General features: G+C 50.6%; 1 protein-coding gene and 1 long non-coding RNA gene across 4 annotated transcripts; one reads left to right on the plus strand and one right to left on the minus strand.

The window, feature by feature from the left end:
• Positions 1–2,059: 2,059 nt before the first annotated feature.
• TMEM161A (transmembrane protein 161A) lies at positions 2,060–18,548 on the minus strand. Of its 2 annotated transcripts, none has more exons than XM_042978678.1 (12): positions 18,501–18,548; positions 15,239–15,342; positions 14,458–14,538; positions 13,996–14,093; positions 13,722–13,803; positions 12,588–12,739; positions 3,867–3,927; positions 3,625–3,768; positions 3,409–3,522; positions 3,087–3,261; positions 2,851–2,947; positions 2,060–2,529 (listed from the first exon to the last, which is right to left on the minus strand). In XM_042978678.1, the coding sequence occupies exons 1-12, from the start codon at positions 18,501–18,503 to the stop codon at positions 2,276–2,278; spliced, it is 1,365 nt and encodes a 454-aa protein (XP_042834612.1). In that variant the 5' UTR covers positions 18,504–18,548; the 3' UTR covers positions 2,060–2,275. The 2 variants fall into 2 exon arrangements, with proteins under 2 accessions (XP_042834612.1, XP_042834611.1); XM_042978677.1 differs by having other exon boundaries at positions 13,722–13,878.
• On the plus strand, positions 3,516–13,584 carry LOC122236632. 2 transcript variants are annotated; one of them, XR_006214740.1, is made up of 5 exons: positions 3,516–3,696; positions 10,929–11,093; positions 11,400–11,457; positions 11,778–11,860; positions 13,108–13,584. It is a non-coding gene; the product is annotated as an uncharacterized LOC122236632 (long non-coding RNA). The 2 variants fall into 2 exon arrangements; XR_006214741.1 differs by having other exon boundaries at positions 11,403–11,457.
• Positions 18,549–21,960: the final 3,412 nt, after the last annotated feature.

The raw sequence follows: 21,960 nt of genomic DNA on the forward strand, positions 1-21,960 counted from the left end.
CACCAAGGCCAGTCACCAGCCTTGCGGATCCTCACTATTCTGACGGGGGAAAGCAGCAGGACATCCAGGGCACGGGCGGTGACCAGGCGGTGACAGGGGAAGAGACAGCAAGGTCAGGAGGAGGCCTGAGGACTGGACAAGGTGGAGGTCCCAGGGACCCGGACAGGAGTGGTTTCAAGGTGCATCTTGGGTCCTGCTTCCAGTTTGTTTTGTGCCTTTTCTTTCCGCTGTTTTTCTCCTTTGCTCGTTTCTCTGGAGTCATTGAAAGTTTGACTTGCCATTGGGTTTTCCTTTTTCTTTTTCTTTTCTTTTTATTTTTTTTTTAAATTTTTTTTTTTAATTTATTTTTGACAGAGAGAGAGAGAGTGTGTTTGAGCTGGAGAGGGGCAGAGAGAGTGGGAGACACAGAATCTGAAGCAGGCTCCAGGCTCTGAGCTGTCAGCACAGAGCCCGACGCGGGGCTTGAACTCACGAACCATGAGATCATGACCTGGGCCGAAGTCGGATACTTAACCAACTGAGCCACCCAGGCGCCCCTTTTTTTCTTTTTCTTTTAAATCCTCTTTTCTTCAGCCGGTTTAGAAATGACACATTGCGTTTCTTGTAACATAGGGCTTCTGGGCCGGGGCATTGCGGACTTCCGGGGTGGGGCCGTCCTGGGCACCTCAGGTTGTTGAGCAGCATCCTTGGCCTCCGCCCACCAGATGCAGCAGTGTCCCTGTCCCCTCTCAACCATGACAACCAAAAATGTCTCCAGAAAATAATGCCTCCAGACATTGACTAGTAACCCTGTGGGGCAGAATCATCCCTCCTGTGAGAAGCCCTGAGGTGCGGTGACTACCACTGACATGGCAGTTAACAAGGTAATACTTCCCCTCCTGAAAACACAGGGTCCTGACCACCCCCTTCTGTCTTCCCTATTTTTCTCTGTGGCTCCACCTTGTTTCTCTCAGTCTTTTTTTTTTTTTTATTGTGAAATGTGTCCCAAAAAGAGTCTGTAAGACCACTGTGGTTTAACGCACGGCAGTGAGAGCCTGTGACCGTCATGGGTTCTTCCTGCCTTGGCTGGCCCATGTGCACCTCGTGCCGGTCACTCTCTTGCTTTTCTTTAGGTGTTTTCAACTTCCTGTGTGTCCCTAAACCACGTGGTGTTGAGCTCTGAGAGCAGAGAGCACGCAGAGCCCTGGCTGAGCAAGGGAGGGGCCAGGTGGCCAGAGGCACCACCGCCGGGGGTCTGTGCCAGTGGGCTCAGGGCACCGGTTTCGGGGGCTCCCGGGGTGTCGGCCATAGCGTGGGACCAGCAGAACGAGGAGACCACGCTCCATCATCTCGGAGTCCTGGGCCAGTAGGTGTGGCCTGTTCTGTCCTGGCTGGGACTTCATTCTGGAACTTCCCGGACACGTGCCTAGGGATGGGGTTCTCGTCCCACAGCACCTGGAACCGTCAGCGTCTCCCTCTGCTCGGATGTCTCTTTCCAGAGCTCTCTTTCTTTGGAAGATTCTTCTGGGTCAGTCCTCTGATTTCCTTTGTCCCCTCCCTTGTTTTCCATTATCTTTTATGTCCCTGTTCCTCCTGCAAGACCTCTACAACTTTGCCACCTCCATTTCCCTCCCTTCTCTTCCTCTGTATCCACTCCCGCTCCCGGCCGTTTCTGCCCTCTCCTCCCTCTTGCCCACCCCCAGCCCTGACTGCCTTTCTTCCTTCTCCAGCCCCTGTCTTCCTCTTCTCCCCTGACTTGTCGCCTCCAGACCCACTGGAACCGGAAGTTTTACAACACTTGCGTTTCTTCTCCCCACCTTTCCTCCTCTCTTCACTTCCTGCTCCCAGGCCTTTGCTCTGGGTCGCCCTTCGCTCAGCACGGAGGCTCATCCCCCAGAAGCCCCCACAGGTATTCAGGTGGCCTGAGCCACACCAACATGCAGAGAGCCGCCTCCCAAACCACTCCAATCCTCTTTGTAAAAGCAGTCTGCTCTTTTATTCAGAAGAATGAACCCCCACTTCTGCCTCAAATGGGGGAGGGGGGCGTGCCATCTGGGAACAACGGCCCTGGGATCCTCTGCCACTGGGCCCAGGGCAACAGTTTTGAGGCAGAAACCTGGGATCCAAGGGGGCCACAGCTCAGGCACTGCGGTGAAGAGGACCCGCACAGCAGGCGCTGCGGGGACTCCCAGGCCCGCCTTGCACCTGAGGACACTGAGGCACACACGGAGGAGGCGGCCGGGAACCGCGAGCTCGGCCCGGACCTCGGGGCCCCAGCAGCGTCTTCTGCGGGCGGCTAGGAGCCCGCCAGGTACCGGTGGAAGTACAGGCCGAAGAGGCTGGAGAGCAGTTGGCAGGCGGCGGTCCACCAGATGAGGAAGGTGAGGACGCCGCGGAGGAAGAGGGGCGTGAGCAGGCTGCCCAGGGCCCCTGCGATCCGGGCCGCCGTCTGCTGGGCCTCATCCTCCTCGGGGCCCACCAGGCGATCGTGGGCTGAGGACGGGGGAGGGGACAGCATGGGAACCGGGCCCAGGCCCCAGGAGTAGCCGCCTGTGAAGGTGAAGGCACAGGCGGGGTTTGACCGCTGGGACCCCCACCCATCGCCACCATCCCAAACTCTGACTCCTGGCCCCTCCCCCGACTTCGGGCCCCTCCTCCCCTCTCCGCGTCCCCAGGCCCTCCGGGCTCCACCCCCACCCTACCCCCACCCTACCCCCCACGTACCACCAGGTCGGGTCTCCGGCTCCACCTCCTCCACCTAGCTCAGCTCTAACACCAGCGGCGGCCCGCCCCGCCCCGCCCCTGGCCCCGCCCCGCCCGCCCCTGGCCCCGCCCAGGCCCCGCCCAGGCCCCGCCCAGGCCCCTTCTCACCCAGCGTCTTGAGCAGCAGCGTGCAGTTGAAAGTGAGGATGAGGGGCGTCAGGTACTGCAGGCTCACCACTGTCACGTAGCAGTAGACCCGCACCACCTAGTGGGCAGGCAGCAGTGGCTACGGGGCGGGGGGAGGGGGCAGGGGGCAGCCTTCTGGGCTGGGGGTGACCCTACGCCCCAGGGATCGGGATCCTGCCCGGAGCCCCGTGTTCCCTCCCAACCTCGGGAGCCCGTACCCGCCTCTGGATCTCACGGGCCTCTATGCGGCCGGCCTCCCGCCGCAGCTGCTCCACGCGGGCCTTGGCCAGGCACAGGTAGGCCTGCAGGTGGGGCCGGGTCACGGCCAGCCTTAGCAGGCACAACGCCACCAGCACCCAGAGGCGCAGTGAGTCGAAGGCTGAGTCCGACAGCCTGTGGGGAGGGGAATGAGGGGGTTGGGAGGCCGCCCCTGCCCCGGGATCTTCCCCCAGGACCCAAGGCTCTTCCCTGAGGCTCAGAGACTGGGGTACACAGAGGGGCCCCCAGCTGCCCTCCCTCCCAACCCCACCAGATTCGCACAGGGAGAAGGTCATCTCCCCAGCAGGTGCCTGGTGCAGGAAGTCCCGTGCAATGGGCTTGGTCCAGAGCCCCAGGATGATCAGAGGGGACAGGAAGCTCATCTGCAGAAGGAACCTACGGGGCAAGGGCGCAGAGGAGTGAGTCCTGGGCACCCACCATCCCCCCAGCCCCTCCTTTAGATTCCCAGCCGCCCTCCCATCTGGCACTCCGCATAACTGCAGCATGGGCCGGTCTTCCGACATGGTCAGCGCATCCAGGTGTGTCTGGGCCAGCCGCAGGCCTGGAAAGGTGAGGAAGGCCCCCAGCATGGATCCCACGAATGCCAGCCCCATGCGGATAGCCAGCTTGGCCAGAGGGAGCCTGAGGAGAAGAGGAGGGTCAGGAGGCTCTGAAGCCTGTCAGTACCCCACCTGCAGGTCACAGCCTGCCCTTGCCCCACCTCACTTCCCAGGACTCACGCCCAGTCCCAGCCCTGCGTCTTCAGAAGTGGCTCCAAGTTCTGGGTCATACTGGCGAGGCCTAGGGAAGACAAGGAGAGGGCAGTGTCTAATAACCGCTGGAGCCTCAGAGTGTGCTTCTACTCCCCAGAGAGGAACGAACCAGTGGGAGCCAGGCCCGGTGCCAGGCAAAAGGACTACTTTGTGCTCTGGATATGGGCGATTTTTTTTTTTTTTTTTCAACGAATAGGAAGCTGTACCAGGCAGACACCCTTGATTGGACTAGGGGAGATGGGGGTGGGGTAGACTACTGAGTCTGAGCTTCCTGGATTATACCAGGAATCCAGAGGGGCATGAAGGACTCCCATAGGAGAAAACCAAAGTTTTGGGAAGAATCCTCAATGCAGGCCCTTGGATTTTCCACAGAGTAAAAGCAAATAAAAATGAGCTCACAACCAAAATCATCAAACACACCGGGGAATAAATCATGATAAAGGAGAGTCAGCAGAAAGAAAAAAAGAAAAAAGAAAGAAAGACAGACAAGTTTATACCCTGCAGACTACAGAAATTTTGTACGTATTATCATGTGTGAAACGACTGAGGAAAATAAAAGTTGGAGTCACAGAAAGGTGACACGAGGCTACCTCAGATGACCAGGTATATTTGCAAAGGAACCAATTAAGCTCACCCAAAGGGAAAATACAATTATTGGAATGATAGGTTGTTAAATGGCATATTCAAATCAGCCAAAGGAGGAATGAATGAATTGGATCCGAAGATCACTCAGATTCCAACTCAGAAAGATAAAAAGGTAGGAAATATGAAGGGAGATTAAGAGCATAGAAATTGCAGCATCAGTCAAAAAGGAGGCCGAGAGAGAGAAGTGAAGAGAGAATGGAGGAGGAGAGATCTTGGAAAAGAATGAGTGAAAAGTCTGCAGAATGAATGACACACACAAAGTATATCAAACTGGATAAATACAATGAAATCCATACCTAGACACTGTAGTGAAACTGGAATACCAAAAACAAAGAGATCGCAAAGCAGCCAGGGATTTAAGACAGATCACCTATAGAGGAAAGACAATTAGATTGGCAGCCAATGTCGACAGCAATCACAGAAAAAGACCAAATAGAAAGTGAAAAGGCAAGATGGCAGAAACGATGTCAAATATGTCAGTAATCATAATAAATGTAAGCAGGTTAAACTTTAAAGTTAAATGACACAGACTGTCAGACTTGATTGAAAATACCCAGCTATATGTTTTTAAAAAAAATTTTTTTAATGTTTATTTGTTTTTGAGAGACAGAGTGTGAGTGGGGGAGGGGCAGAGAGAGAGAGAGAAAGACACAGAATCTGAAGAGGCTCCAGGCTCTGAGCTGTCAGCACAGAGCCCGCCCGATGTGGGGGCTCTAACTCACAAGCCATGAGATCATGACCTGAGCCGAAGTCAGACACTTAATGGACTGAGCCACCCAGGCGCCCCGCGGCTCTATGTTTTTTAAAGGAGACATACCTCGACATAAGGTTCCTGTAAGGTTGAAAGAAAAGGGATGTTAAAAAGTCATGACAAATACTAATCAAAAGAAAGGTGGTATTGTGTATTTGAGAGTTGCTAAGGGAGTAGATCATCACAAGAACAAAAAAAAGTTATAACTGTATGGTGATGAATGTTAACCAGATTAATCCTAGGGATCATTTTGTAATGTATACAAATATTAAATCTTGATGTTGTATACCTGAAACCAACAATGTTATATGTCAATTATATGTCAACTAAAGAAAAGAAAGCTGGAAAGGCTACATTTTTGCCACACAAACTACAGTAAGACAGAATGTATTATTAGAATCAGAATACATCCTAATAAAATGGTTGATTCACCAGGAATATGTTGCAATTCTAAACTTGTAAACACCTTGTCAGTTAGCCACAAAACATATAAAGAAAACACTGATAGGGGCGCCTGGGTGGCTCAGTCGGTTAAGTGGCCGACTTCGGCTCAGGTCATGATCTCACAGTCTGTGAGTTCTAGCCCCGCATCGGGCTCTGTGCTGATAGCTCAGAGCCTGGAGCCTGCTTCGGATTCTGTGTCTCCCTCTCTCTCTGCCCCTCCCCTGTTCACACTCTGTCTCTCTCTGCCTTTAAAAAATGAATAAATGTTTTAAAAAATTGTAAAAATGTAAAAAATGTAAAAAAAATGTAAAAAAACAAAACAAAACACTGACAGAATAATCTGGAGAAATTGAGGATTCCACCATCTCCAAGGGAGATTAACCCTTTAATGACTGACCAAAAGTTAGGAAGGAAGGAGATTTGAATTTATTGGGTAGAGTCAGGGAATAAATGTTCTTCAAAAAAGTCACTAAAACTGATCATATTCAAGGCCATGATGCAAGTCTTAACAAATTTTAAAGGATTTACTTCAGGTAGACCATCTTCCGTAAGCATACTGCAGTTAAGCTAGAAAAATTTTTTTAACAATTTAAAGTTCCACATTCAAGGGGCACCTCCTAGCTCAGTCCATGGAGCTTGCAACTCTTGAGTTCCAGGTTGTGAATTCGAGCCCCATGCTGGATGGAGAGATTACTTAAAAAACATAAAATCTTAAAAAAATAAAGTTCCACGTTCGAAGTTTCTTAAAAAGGTTAAAAAAGAAATCACAATGGAAACTTTAAAATACCCAGAACTGCCTGATGATGAAAATTACAAGTCAAAACTTATGGGGTGGACTAAAGTGGGACTTAGTAAAATATTTACAGCCGTATATGTGATAAATGCTAGAAACAGAAGAAGCTAAAAATTAATGACGTCAGTAGCCAACTAAGAAATTGGAAACGAGAGAAAGAAGCCGACCAGAGGAGTGCTATATAATACAAAAGCCAGAGGTCCTAGCCACACAAAAGGGAAAAGTTGGACAAGACGAAAGGAAACCACAAGAACCCACAATTCACTAAAAATACAATTGTATAGCAAGGTTATCCCATGGAAAACACTCAGTTTGATCCCTATCTCATAACACAGTAGTGAACTACCAGGAGTTTAAGGGTTTATGTGAAAGGTAAAACTTGAAGTATATACGTATATAGTATTTGAGAGAGGGAGAGCACAAGTGCAAGTGGGAGAGAGGGGCACTTGGAGAGAGAGAGAGAGAGAGAGAGAGAGAGAGAGAGGGAATCTTAAGCAGGCTCCACACTTAGCTCAAAGCCCGACCCAAGGCTCGATCCCACGACCCTGGGATCACGACCTGAGCCAAAATCAAGAGAAGGATGCTCAACTGACTGAGCTACGCAGGCACCCCCAAAACTTGAAATATTGTGTTGGAAAATATAAAAGTCTTTCTGATTGTAGGGAAAGGAAGGAAATTTCTTCAAGACAAAAATCAACTAAAATAATGAATTGCTTGCTGTCCATCAAAAGACACCAGAGGTGGGGCGCCTGGGTGGCGCAGTCGGTTAAGCGTCTGACTTCAGCTCAGGTCACGATCTCGCGGTCTGTGAGTTCGAGCCCCGCGTCAGGCTCTGGGCTGATGGCTCGGAACCTGGAGCCTGTTTCCGATTCTGTGTCTCCCTCTCTCTCTGCCCCTCCCCCGTTCATGCTCTGTCTCTCTCTGTCCCAAAAATAAATAAAAAACGTTGAAAAAAAAATTAAAAAAAAAAAAGACACCAGAGGTGAAGGTTACAGCTGTATTCAATGGCTCAGCCCAAAAAAGTGTGGTGTGTGTGTGTGTGTGTGTGTGTGTGTGTAGAGAAAAGATAACGCAAACATGGCCAAAGGAAGCTAGGTCAAGGGCGTATGGAGTGTCATTAGCGGATTCTTTGAACTGTTCTGTACGTTTGAAATTTTTCAAAATACAGCATTTGGGGACAATTTTTTTTCAAGAGGAAAACACACCACAAAGAAAGTGAAAAGCTGCACCACAAATTAGAGGATACAGTTCTCCCCCGCTCACACCCACATTTTAACTTCTTTAAAATCGGGATACATAGGACCATTGATGGCATATAATACTTTAAGTAACAGTGTTTTTTATCTTCTTTCAGCAGTTCATGAAATAATGGTGTGTCAGATTTGATAGGAGGAAGTATGTGCAACACATGTAACGAAGCTTTAGTTTCCAGAATATATAAATAAACTCTGAAAACCAACAAGAAAAAAAAAAAAAGATATATAGCCCAAGAAAAGCTTCATAACATTGGATTTGACAATGATGTCTTGGATATGATACCAAAGGTACACACAACAAAAAAAAAGTAGATAATTTGGACTCATGAGAATTAAACATTTTTGTACATCGAAAGATACGACTGGGGTGCCTGGGTGCCTCAGTCAGTTAAGTGTCAACTCTTGATTTCGGCTCAGGTCATAATCTCAGAGTTCATGGGTTTGAGCCATGGGTCGGGCTCCACACTGACGGTGTGGAGCCTGCTTGGGATTCTCTTTCTCCCTCTCTCTCTGCCTTTCCCATGCTCTCTCTCTCTCTCTCTCTCTCTCTCTCTCTCTCTCAAAATGGATAGATAAACTTAAACACACACACACACACACACACACACACACAATCGAGTGAAAAGGCAACCCACATCACTGGAGAAAATATTTGTAAATCATACATATGATAAGGGATTCATATCCCGAATATAGAATAGAGAGAGAGAACTCTGAAAACTGATCACCAAAAAAATAGGTTCAAACAAAAGGCAAAGCGGGGGGCGGGGTGGTGCCTGGCTGGCTCAGTTGGTAGAGAGTACAACTCTTGATCTCAAGCTTGTGAGTTCAAGTCTCATGTTGGATGTAGAGATAACTTAAAAATAAACTCTTTGTGGGGTGCCTGGGTGGCTTAGTTGGTTAAGCATCCGACTCGATCTTGGCTCAGGTCATGATCTCACGGTTCGTGAGATTGAGCCCCACAACAGGATTCGCTCTCTCCCTCTCTGCCCCTCCACTGCTTGCACTCTTGCTCTCTCAAAATAAATAAAATAAACTTAAAAAAATTAACAGAATTACCATATAATCCAGCAATTCCACCTCTGGTCTATACCCAGGGTGGCACAAAAACAGACACTAAGATCAATGGAACAGAATAGAGAACCCAGAAATGGACCCACAAACGTATGGCCAACTAATCTTTGACAAAGCAGAAAAGAATAGCCAATGGAAAAAGACAGTCTCCTCAGCAAGTGGTGCTGGGAGAATTGGACAGCGACATGCAGAACAATGAACCTGGACCACTTTCTTATACCAGACACAAAAATAAACTCAAAATGGATGAAAGACCTCAATGTAAGACAGGAAGCCATCAACATCCTCGAGGAGAAAGCAGGCAAAAACCTCTTTGATCTTGGCTGCAGCAACTTCTTACTCAACACATCTCCGGAGGCAAGGGAAACAAAAGCAAAAATGAACTATTGGGACCTCATCAAAATAAAAAGCTTCTGCACAGCGAAGGAAACAATCAGCAAAACTAAAAGGCAACTGACAGAATGGGAGAAGATACTTGCAAACAACATATCAGATAAGGGGTTAGTATCCAAAATCCATAAAGAACTTATCAGACTCAACACCCAAAAAACAAATAATCCAGTGAAGAAATGGGCAAAAGACATGAAGAGAACTTCCCCAAAGAAGACATCCAGATGGCCAACCGACACATGAAAAGATGCTCAACCTCACTCATCATCAGGGAAAGACAAATCAAAACCACAATGAGATACCACCTTATACCTGTCAGAATAGCTAACAACTCAGGCAACAACAGATGTTGGCGAGGATGCGGAGAAAGAGGATCTCTTTTGCACTGCTGGTAGAAATGCAAACTGGTGTGGCCACTCTGGAAAAGAGTATGGAGGATCTTCAAAAAATTAAAAATAGAACTACCCTACAACCCAGCAATTGCACTACTAGGCATTTATCCAAGGGATATGGGTATGCTGTTTCAAAGGGGCACATACACCCCAGTGTTTATAGCAGCACTATCAACAACAGCCAAAGTATGGAAAGAGCCCAAATGTCCATCGATGGCTGAATGGATAAAGAAGATGTGGTATATATATACAATGGAGTATTACTCGGCAACCAAAAAGAATGAAATCTTGCCATCTGCAACTATGTGGATGGAACCGGAGGGTATTATGCTAGGCGAAATCAGTCAGTCAGAGAAAGACAAATATCGTATGGCTTCACTCATATGAGGACTTTAAGACACAGAACAGATGAACACAGGGGAAGGGAAGAAAAAATAATATAAAAACAGGGAGGGGGACAAAACAGAAGGGACTCTTAAATATGGAGAAGAAACAGAGGCTTACGGGAGGGGTTGTGGGAGGGGGGAGGGGCTAAATGGGGAAGGGGCATTAAGGAATCTACTCATGAAATCGTTGTTGCACTATATGCTAACTAACTTGGATGTAAATTTAGAAAAAACAGAAATATTTTTAAAAAAAGAAGAAAACCCAGGGTTTTGAAGAGATGGTTGTACACCCATGTTCAGAGCAACACTGTTCACAATAGCTAAAACATAAGGCAACATAAATGTCCACCGATACCTGAATGGATGAGCAAAATGGGGTATATTCATGCGATGGAATATTATTGAGCCTTAAAAAGGAAGGAGATTTGGACATTGGAGCCCGCATCGGGCTCTGTGCTGACAGCTCAGAGCCTGGAGCCTGTTTCAGATTCTGTGTCTCCCTCTCTCTCTGCCCCTCCCCCATTCATGCTCTGTCTCAAAAATAAATAAACATTAAAAAAAATTTTTTTTTAATAAAAAAAAAAATGGTTAAAAGGGTAACTTTTAGGGGTGCCTGGGTGGCTCAGTCAGTTGGGCGTCTGACTTCGGCTCAGGTCATGATCTCGCAGAGTGGGAGTTCAAGCCCCGCGTTAGGCTCTGTGCTGACAGCCTAGAGCCTGGAGCCTGCTTCAGATTCTGTGTCTCCCTCTCTCTCTGCCCCTCCCCTGCTCGCTCTCTCTCTCTCCGCCCCCCAAAATAAAATTTTTAAAAATGCTAAAAAAAAATTTTTTTAAAGAATATTCCCCGCAGCGACTGTGAAAAGCTAAAATCTGGAAACCACCTAAATGTCCATCAACAGGAGAAAGAAAAAGATAAGTGGTCTCATGAGAGAACATCATTCATCCGTGAGAAGAGACGAACTAAAGCCACCCAGACCAACGTGGCCCAGTTTTGCAAACAATACCACCGAAGACAGAAAAGTACCAGCGGGCAGACTGCACACTGGCGGACACCATCCGAGACGGTGAGCAAAACTGTATGATGAATTCTTCAGGGACAGAAGCATGAGTGATGAAACTTTTTTTGTTTGTTTTTTAAGGCAAAGGAATGATAAACACAAAGTTTGAGAGACTGGTTGGGGCTGTGAGTAGGGGAGGAAGGTTGGTGGGATTGGGAAGCAGCACCAGCATCATGCAGGAATGTTGGGAGTGTTCATTTGAGAGGTGAGCTCATTACATTGTTCTTTTGCTTTGTAATTTACATATACATATTCATCGATGTGTGCGTGTTTATATATATAAAACATTATATAATTTTAAAAATCAAAAAGCAGGGAGAATTGGTGAAGATGAAGCTCAAGGAGCAGGCAGAGAGGTGTGCGGACCATGGTGAGTATTTTGATCTTTATCCAAAGACACTAGAGTCTGGTATTAGGCAGAGAGGTGATGTGATCCAAATTATATTTTTGAAAGATCATCCAAAGAGTAAGTCAAAAGAAAAATGAGCAACTAAGAAAAAATATTTGCAGCTACTATCACACACAAAGGCTACTGTCTTTAATATACAAAGAGCTCCTACAAATCAATAAAAGAGCCAACAACCCAGTAGAAAACTGGGCAAAAGAACAGAACTTTTCTGGAAGGAAGATAGAAATGACTCTTCAACATATGAAAAGGTACTCAGCCTCGCTTATATTTTCATCCATCAGGTTACCCAAGACAAAAAAAGTCTGAGGAAACACATCGGAGAGAATTTAAGGAAACAGGAACTTCATTCATCTTTTCCTAAGTGGTAAGTTGCAACATTATCAAAATTACAAATGCACTTTCTCGCACAGGGCCACATGCGTAAGGCTATTCCCACATAACACTGTTTTATAACGCAATGTTGTACGACATTGTTTAATAGTGAGAGACTTAGATGTCTGTAAGTAGCAGACTGGTTAAATAATCATGGGACATCCACTAAATGAAATACTACGTGGGTACTACCAAAAAAACCACACCGTATGTAGCATCAAGGGACAAAACTCCAAATTGATGTTTTTAAGGGGAAACGGTGGCGGAAGAGCCATAAACTCTACCACTTCGTGGGAGCAAAGGAAAGTGGCCCCCCGGGTTTCCTCTCGGAAGGAGAGTCAGTGTGGGTGATTTTTCCTCGATACGTATCCTCTTGCACTTTATGAATTTCGTGCCATTTACCCATTTCCTTCACCAGATTAAATTCGACTAGGTGGATGTTAAATCGCAATGGCTGCCAGGGAGAGGACAGATGAGGGGAACAGAAGTGCCCTGTGGAGAAGTGCCCAGCTGCAGGCACCCATCAGAGACAGTGAGACAGGATATCCTCTTGCCCCCAAAGCCCCGGGGGGTGCCCAGGGTAGCCAGCATCCATAGAGACACTCAGGCCCAAGAAGTCCCCCCCTTCACCTGTTCCGTGCCGCTTAAACCCCACCCTCACCAACTTCCGGGAGGGAGTGATGGGCGTGGGGACCCCATGCCCCAAAGACTGCACGTACCTGGCTCCAGGCCCAGCTCGAGCGTCTCCTCCCGCACCACCTGCACCAGCATGGCCAGGAGCAGGAAGAGGAAGGCAAAGGTGAGGCAGACAGAGCGCTCACCCCCCTCCTCTGCGCTGAAATACAACCGGGTCACTGTCAGGAACATCTTGCTGGGGGCAGGGCTAAGGAAGCCGTGAGCAGCTCTAGTGCCCCCTCCCCCACTCCCAGCCGGTGATCCCCCAGCTCTAGAACCCCAACACCACAGCTGGGGTTTGGAGTCTCGGGGGGCAGGGCAGTGACCGAGGAGGAGAGTAAGTAAGCTGCTGGACAAGCCCAGGACACAAGGTCCGGTGCTGCTCATGCCTGTGTCAGCTGGGTTGGGGTGTATGGGTGGAGGGCAGGCCTGGGCCTCCAGCTCGGCCTCATCACACTACCTGTGGCCATTTCTGACTAAAATGGCCAGCAAGTCTGTCTCTTTAGGAGGTCTGGCCTCCCGGCTGCATTCACAGCAGGTGAATTTTCCCTTTCCTCTGAGAAGCCAAGAGATCAGAGATCCAAGGGCTGTATCTCCAATCTGCTCTGAAAGAGACCCATGGGGCTTTCCAGAACCAGTGTGGGTTTCAAGATGGACTTCTCTTCTTCACATGCCCATTCCACACAAGGGCATTTTGTCAGACTTGGGTCCTCAGTGTCACAGGTTTGCCTCTGTTCTCTGGGCACTTTCATTAAAAAACAAAACAAAACAAAACAACATAGCAGAGGGGCATCTCTTTTCCTGCCCCTGCGTCTGCTCTGGTGAGTTGCTTTGGCCAAGACAAGGGACAGGGATGGGGGTGGGGGCTCAGGAGGCCTGCGGCACCCCTTCTCCCTCGCTGGTGTTTCTGCTACCCCCAGGAAGCTTGGCTTAGCCTGCCGGAAGGTGGGACCCCTTTGGCGCAGAGATGAGGCGGCCCAGCTGAGCCCAGCCCAGGAGGAGAGCGAATAAAATAATGACTGCTTTATACGACCCAGTCTTGGGAAGTTTTGTGGCAGGGCGGCCCATGACAGACCAATTGGGGGCAGGGGGAAACGGGGGTAAAAAAGGAAAGCTCAAGTCCAGCTCCCACCTGCCTCCCTCCTCCCTGAGCGACTGGGGCGCCTGAAGAAGGATACATGGAGAAGGCGACGGTGAGCAAGCACCAGAACACGGCGATGTTGGTCTCCTTGGCCGGGCCCAGCGCATAGTAGTAGGCCTCTGTGAAGACATACACGCCACCCGAGTACACGGCGAAGTCCACGAACCACTGGTACTCCAGGAAGAAGCGCAGGACTGCGGGGAGCGCGCAGCTCAGCCCTCCGCCCAGCGCCAGCGCGGGACGCTCCCCTCACCAATCCCGCCAGGGTGTGGGCTCAGGTTGGGGAGTTGGGGACTCAGCTGGACTGTTACCAAGGGCATCAACCGCTGTGAGGGGGCAGGTCTCCAGCTGGAAAGGGGCGTCTCGGGGCACAGACAAGGGCTTCTCTTCACTATAGCCATTGGCCCACCTGGGTGGGGGGAGCCATAAAGGGGGAGAATCAAAGCAGGATCCTCTGCTCTCTCCTCCCCGGTCAGCCATGGCGGCCCACCCCACACCATCCCGGGAGGCTGCCCGGTGCCAGGCTCAGAGCACAGGAGGAGCTGGCTTGGGAGTTACCTTCCCCCCAGGCCTCCGTCTCTACACACCAGGGCGAGGACACCACCCGCCCCCTGCTCACAGGGCTGGTCCAGAGCAAACTTCCAATAAGCATTAGACACCCAGATGGATGACAGTGATAGCTTCTCAGCCTGGGGTGTCCCCTACTCTCCTCGATGCCCAGAGCTGCACCTGGAAGGAGAGCCGCTCACCTAAGGCTGGGGGGGCTCACTCACCGCTCCTTCCTGCCTCTGGGCTTAGGCTTTCCCTCCAGGGCCCGAAGCTCTTCCTCAGAAGGGTGCTTGTATCGGAAGAGACTGAGAGCAAAGACCGGAAGTCAGGAAAACTCGGGCACAGAGGGATCAAGGCAGTGAATCCTCAAACCCGGGACTGGAGTCAGGAGGAGAGCTGGACCCAAAATACATGGGGACAGGATGGGCAGGGGCCATGCAAGGTCAGGAGAAGGCCCAGGACGTGGGCTGGGAGGTTTGCTGGGGGGGGGGGGGGGGAGTGTAGTGAGAAGCTCTGGGGAAACGGCAGGGTGGCGGGGATGGGGGGGGTGGTCCTGGACACCCCTGAAATCTGCTGACTATCTCTTCTGGCAGAGAAGGCATGTGCGTTGTCCGGGAGAAAAAGTTCACAGTTTCCACCCGATCTCAGAAAGTGTCCGAGATCCAAACAGGGACAAAAAGCATTGCAGGAAACACATCTCCAGCGAGAGCAGTGTGGAAGAAGGGGTTGGACTGCGGCAAGGCAGGAGTGGGGGGAAGCAGCTACTCTTCCACATGTGGAGATGTGGTCTCATGGGTGTGGACATCTGTCAAAACGGACCCAACCGTGTGCTTCAGACATTTGCAGTTTATTGTACGTCAAACACAACTCAAGACTGTTGTTTTAAAAAAACCAGAAACACTGCAGGACGTGAGGCGGGTGGAGGCGGGGGGCGGGGGGGGGCACAGGGGGCGGGGCCCGGTGGGGCTCCTCCCACCACCTGGGCGGGGCGGGGCTGTGGCTCACCTGCCATTGCAGAGCAGCCAGCGTGCGAAGGAGCAGTGCGGCGCCAGCCTATGCATGAGGGTGGCGGTGAGCAGGGTCACCACCAGCTGCACTCCCAGGACGGCCTGGGGGGAGGGGACATGAAGGGCAGTGCCTGCCAGAAGGTCACAAGCTCACTCCCTCAGAACTCAGGCTATTTATAGAGACTGGGGCCAGGTTGGGGAGGGTGCGCCCCCCAGACTCCAGCTGCATCTTGGTGGGCTCAGACTCAACCCTGGGAGCTCCTGCTGTGTGTGGATCCCCCCACTCCCTAACACCACCACCTAGCTGGCCTGTAAGGTGGTGGAGAGCACACGCTTGAGTAGAGACTGGGGTTCCCTTCTGGCCTCTGCTGTGGGTTTTTCAGGTATTCGTCTCCCTGAGGCCTCGGTTTCCGCATCTGGAAATGGGATGCTGCCTATTTTATTTCATGTGCTGTGAAGACCACCTTCCGGACCTACAGCGAGCCTGGCACAGCCAGGAAAGAGGTTCGTCTCCCACACATCCTAGTTCACGGTGGCAGTCCTGTCCCCGTCTTTCCCACCTTAAATTATCCTGATGATTCCATCGCCCTCTCCTTCTCCCTCCCTTTGTAATCAACCTCTTTGGAAAGGCTATTTCCTGGCCACTACCAGTTTCAGGACAAAGACTATACATTTGAGTGGGATGACTTTTTCAATTAGGAATTTCTCATCAAGTTCTACATAACAAACTTTCTAACAATTCATAACACGTTTTCAGCTATTAATCTGTAAAACGTTTTAGAAGAAACGCTTTTGGTAATCAGTCTGATGCTGGGTTTTCCTGCTTGAATGCAGTAAATACCAATTTGGTATCAGTAATTATGTAATTATATAAAATTATGTGCTCAGGAGAGCTGTCGACTAGTATTATCATATGATAATTAACAACAAAAGTGAACTAAAGATTACTTTAATATTAAAACTAATATTTTAGATTTTATTATAATATAATATTTAATTTTAACATTAAAGTAATTAATATTAAAATTAATTATTAAAATTACCCATTAATCAGGCAAAAACATGCTAACTTTAATAGGAAAAGCTCTAGTGTGATGGGTAATGGAACAGCACAGGAATTCAGAATGACTGCTGAGAAATCCATCATTAAAATAACTAACAGGGTATTTTCTCTATGCCTACAACTTGTTTTTTTATTTTATTTTATTTTTTAATTTGAGAGAGACAGAGAGAGAGTGCAAGCAGGGGAGAAGGGCAGAGGGAGAGTTGAGAATTTCAAGCAGGCTCCACGCTTAGTGGAGCCCAACTGGGGGAGGGCAGGGATCGATCCCATAACCCTGGGATTATGACCTGAGCTGAAATCAAGAGTAGGTTGCTAAACTGACTTAGCCACCCAGGCACCCCTCTAGGCCTGTAACTTGTAAACTGAAACCAGAAACATTTGCTCAGTAATAAGGTCAGGTCTCTAAATCACACTAATCTCCTATTCTCACTGCTCACCCTCCCTAACCTGCAAGGGCCGACTGGCTAACGGTCACAAAAGACCCTGTGCACGGTCAGGGTCAGGAGGCTCCCTTCCAAGCCCAGTGAGGAGGGCCCGCCCCTCCTCCTAGGATCCTCTCCCGCCCCTCCCTGTGCCCAGAACCTCCCATCCACGCCTCCTCAGACATCCGATCCTGGGGCTCCCCTGCCGACTTTTCTCTTCCCTCTGCGGCCTCTACTTTGATACTCAATCCCCTGTTAGGCTTTTAACCACGTACCGCTCAGCACGAGCGGCACCAGCAGAGTGCCAGCAGAGCAGCGACCCAGCAGAGCAGCACCTCTAGCCTGGACCTCTCTGTGGAGCTCGCGGATCATCTCGGGAGGCCCCAGTACCCGCGCATCACTGCCGCGGACACAGCACTCTGCTCTTCCGGGCGACCCAGGATGTCAGTGAACATCCAACTCCTTTTCGCAGCCCGCAGGGCCTGGCGGGCCCAGCTCAAGACACCCTGCCTCACTGCCTGTAACTGCCCGGTTCTCTCAGCAGCCCTCCCAGCGTCCAAGCACTGAGGTCTCAGAGGCCCTCCCAGACCTCCGGGCTTTCCACTGCAGACCCCATCACCCTCTGATACCTCCCAGGGAGGGGACTGATTGTTCTAACTTCGGTTCCAGCACCTAGGACAGGCCGAGCGGAAGGAAGGAGTAAGAGGGAGGAAAGAAGGAGAAAGGGGAGGGAAGGAGAGGGAGGCATCCCTCCACCTGAGGCTCCCGAGGTCGATCCAGGGATGTTTCTCAAGGCCGGCCCCCCAGCAGCCTCCGGTCTTGGGGTTTTGGCTCTGCTGATCTCCAAAGATATCTGGAGCCTCCTCCCATCAGCCTATGTCCCTCTCCTGCTCAAAGCCTTTCTCTGGATCTACAATCCGAGAATACAAGAATCCTACTACCTGCTAACACCAATGAGACTTTCCTCCATCCTGTTCCTGAGAACCCCTCCGCTCACCTCCCACAACTTCCTGCGCCTGGGCCTGGAACCACGTCCACTTTTCACGTTCAGGCGCACCTCCAAACCCCCCTGGTTGGGGATTCTCCCAGGCAGGCTCGGGTCATGTTCCAGGGCCCCTCCTTCTGCCGGTCTGAACACCTAAGTGTTGGGAGTTCCCGCTCTCGCCCCGCATCAGCCTAACCCACAAGTGGCCAGGCTAAATTTTAAGGATAAAGTCAATAGGGTTGGACCCAGAGCCACGTGAGACCTGAAGGTTCCAACTGTGCTGTCTCCAACTCTGAGACCCTGCCTCGCCCTGCGGCCACCCAGATACCTTCGACTTGGCTCCTCCTCCCAGGGCTCTCCCTGGCCCTTCCACACACCCCAACACACGCAGCGGCCCCCATGTTTCCGCAGGACCCACGTCGCCAGCGTGGGCTCTAGGAGGACCCCAGACCTCCCTAGCGAGGATCCGTACGTTCTCGGCTCCCCAGTCCCCTTCGCAGGGCTGCGACCCTCCACATGATTCCAGGCCCCTGGAGGGTCCCCGGAGATCTTCCAGAATTCCCGAACGCTGAGGGGCCTCCAGTCCCATAGGCAGAACCCTCAACCCCCACATAGGTCTGGCAGCGAGACTCTGAACCCAGAGAGGGACACAAGGCCCTCAGCGCAACCCAGAGTCCCTCAGAGCTCCCAGTCCCCACAAAGAGATCCCCGTCCTCTCGGTGTCTCCCTGGACCCCGTCAGAGGGTCTCCCACCCCTCAGGGCGCCCCATGCAGCGGGCAGCCGGCTCACCATGTCGCCCGCGGGAGCGCGGTCCGCTGACCTGCGGCTCTGAGCACCTCGAGGGAATCCAACCAATCAGGATCCGACTCCGTTCTGACAAACAGCCCGAAAGACCAATCGTCAGGCTTGGAGCTGGAGCAAACCAAGAGGGAAAGGGGGGGTCGCTCGCGTTGCATGCCGGAAGTTGTAGTTTGAGGACGCTCGGTAAGCTCAGACTCGGTCGAGTCAGGACTGTCTCTGGGACCTTGTGTGGTGGCTGTCCTCTCTGAGATTCAGTCTTCTAGCGTCTGGACCTATCTCTCATGTCGGAGGCAAATACATTAATTTATCCACGCACTGCCTCCCGCTGGAGAGTTCTGAGTGTGGAACTCCCCTGATCTAGAAAAATCGATGGCTCCCAATTGACTAGATTCCCAAGTGTCCAGACTGAATTCGTACACTTCTACCTGACTTCAATCGGCTGCCGACACTATTGTACACACTATGGTACAGCTTGCCACTGGCCATGCTGCTATTTCATACCTCCAGGTCCCTGTAAATTTTATCACTCATCTCGGAATATCTCCTTTCTCAATCTTTTTCATTTGGCAAAGCCTTATTCATTTCTATTAGCCAGGACTCTGATTGTGACACACACACACACACACACACACACACACCAACCCCCCCCCACACACACTCCAACTCAAATGAGCTCCAGCAAATAATAATAATAATAATAATGGAAAAATTTTTTATAACAACAACAAAAACTCTAAAAGCATAGTCAGCTTCAGGCATGGCTGGATCAAGGATCAAAAAAAAAATGTCAGTTTCAAGAATCTGGTATTTTAGGGGTGCCTGGATGGCTCAGTGGGTTGAGTGTTGGACTCTTGATTTCTGCTCAGGTCATGATCCTAGGGTCATGAGATCAAGCCCATCACCAGGTCCAGTGTTGATTGTGGAGCCTGCTTGAGAGTCTCTCTCTCTCTCTCTCTCTCTCTCTCTCTCTCTCTCCCCCACTCCTCTGCTCACGCATGCTCTCTCTCTCTCTCTCTCTCTCTCTCTCTCTCTCTCTCAAAGAATCTGATGCTTTGTGTTTCAAGGCTTGGAGGAAAAGGCTGATAGCCTGGGAACCTAAGTTTTGCATCTGTGTTTTTATGGATACGTGTGTCTGCCTGACATACATGGGGGTGTGATTAGATGTCTTGAGGGTTTTTATGAGGCCCGTGAGTGGGACCTGTATAGTTGATTACCTTGTCCCTGGATGTTTTTGTCTTTGTTTATGAGCATATATGGATGTCTGTTTGGAGGGGATTCACTGTGGCTTCAGTCCTCTGGACACAGAGGGGCCTCTTGAGAAAGGATGGGTGACAGTGGTGGTGAGGGTCACAGGACTTCCCTGGACCGACATGGGGGCCATGAGCTGATTTATGAATCCACGAAGGATGCAGGAAAGCTGGGACTTAGGGAGGGTGTGAGGAAAGGGGGAGAGGAGGGAGGGGTATTTCATGCAGGTGCGCTGCACGCCAGGCTGGGGAGGTGGGGTGGTTTACTCATGTGCCCCCTCTAGTAGGCTGAGGTGGCAGGACAATTGTCTCCATTTTATTGATGAAGATACCGAGGCTCTGGGAGGCCCAAATCTCTACGTCACACCTTGTCCTCTCCCCTTATGAGTTTAGGTGTCACAGCGCCCCCTAGGCGGTGAACTACAGGAAATTCCCACACATCCTGGACCTCATCTTCCATCCACCATCCTCCACCTCACCCCCAACAGTCTATTTGTCCCTGAGCAGCTTGAGAGTGCCTCTTAACACTAGAGCCAGATAACGTCCCTCCTCTGTCCTAAAACAGACACTACTGGGGCGCCTCGGTGGCTCAGTCGGTTGAGCGTCCAACTTCGGCTCAGGTCACGGTCTCACGGCTTGTGGGGTTGAACCCCACATCGGACTCTGTGCTGACAGCTTAGAGCCTGGAGCCTGCTTCAGATTCTGCGTCTCCCTCTCTCTCTGCCCCTCCCCCACTCACACTCTGTCTCTCTCAAAAATAAATAAAACATTTAAAAATGAAAATGAAACAGACACTCCTCACTCTTTATTCTACGTTGGATGCACATGTGGTCTGTTCTCCATTGGATGTTCCTTGTTCTCTGTTCTCCATTAGGTGAATCCACATTCTCTAGGCCACAATTCCCATGATGCTTTCAACCAGTGACTGAGCTCCTGAGAGATTCAGTGACCCTCTGATGGTGACAGTGGCCCTGACTGACGTCACCACGGTGTCTTTACAAAGGCTGGCAGAAGACGTTCCACACAACCCTCCCTGTATCCTCCTGCACAGAGCCAGCAGGTGCAGAGCTGGAGTCTGGATGCAAAGGTGTTTCCAGAAGCCGGTAGCCTGCTCACTGACATTTCGTGGCCCAGGTCACCCCAAGCTGTACATGTAAAATCACACATGTGCACACGACGTGTGACACAGCCCTTCTGAGTCCCCAGGCTCAGAGCCTGAAAACATGGGGTGGAACCCCTGGAAGCCAAGAGGGGTTTTATTTATTTTTTTAAAGTTTATTTTATTTATTTTGAGAGAGAGAGAGAGACCATAGAAGAGGGGCAGAGAGACAGGGACAGAGAGAGAATCTCAAGCAGGCTCCATGCTGTCAGCACAGAACCCAATGAGGGGCTCAAACTCACAAACCGTGAGATCGTGATCTGAGCCGAAGCCAAGAGTCAGACGCTTAACCGACTGAGCCCCCTAGGTGTCCCGGAATTTTATTTTTTTTTTATTGCTATTTCTATTTTATTTTTTATTTTTGAGTAGGGAGCACAGAATCAAAAGCATACTATTGGGTGCCACCTGATGGAAAATGAAGAAAGTGCAGCCTCCTGGGATGGGTATACAGAACCCCACCCACCGGCCTCACCACTCAGTCTTTGAAAGCTGCCCACATTTTAATGAACCCCACACTGGGCACTTAACCTGTGGGCGCTGACTTCAGGGACAGGTCTGACTTCTTGTCCACAGTGAGGGTGAGATCCAGAGGCTTAGAAGGGACCCTCTCCAGCCTTGCCTCCATTTCACCCAACCAAGTCTTGGGACTGGAGTATTACTAGGGGGGCTCAGGGCAGGGGACACAGTGGGCGACAGGGGTAGACGGAGTAGAGTGGGTGGGGGCAGTCCGGGAACTCGGGAAGGTCAGGGATCAAATCTGCATGTTATAAACATCCCACTGAGACCACCTCGGGGTGCCTGGACTGGAGAAGCAAATGGAGCCCCCTCTGGTCCCTGGACACCCAAGTCTGCCCTCAGGAGACCGGCCAAAATGGGGGGGGGGAGATTGTGGGCCCCAAAAGTGGGTTGGTAAACGCCCGGCTCCCTCCTTCCTCTAGTGGGTCGAAATTGCTGGGTCAAGGGATCAAGGGACATTTGAAAGATGAATAATGTATCGACCGCTGCCAGCCGGCAGGTAGCACATCCAGGATTCCCAAGTGCT

This window comes from Panthera tigris, chromosome A2 (genome assembly GCF_018350195.1).
Source record: "Panthera tigris isolate Pti1 chromosome A2, P.tigris_Pti1_mat1.1, whole genome shotgun sequence".
In the NCBI taxonomy this organism is placed as follows: domain Eukaryota; kingdom Metazoa; phylum Chordata; class Mammalia; order Carnivora; family Felidae; genus Panthera; species Panthera tigris.

Bases quoted from the DNA above. Each gene is read 5' to 3' on its own strand.
- TMEM161A (XM_042978677.1), bottom strand. The intron at 14,094-14,457 runs GTGAGTGAGCCC...CCCCCCACCCAG, and splicing joins CCCAGAGGCAGGAAGGAGCG to GTGGGCCAATGGCTATAGTG. The intron at 3,262-3,408 runs GTGCGAATCTGG...CCCTCCCCACAG, and splicing joins GGGGAGATGACCTTCTCCCT to GCTGTCGGACTCAGCCTTCG.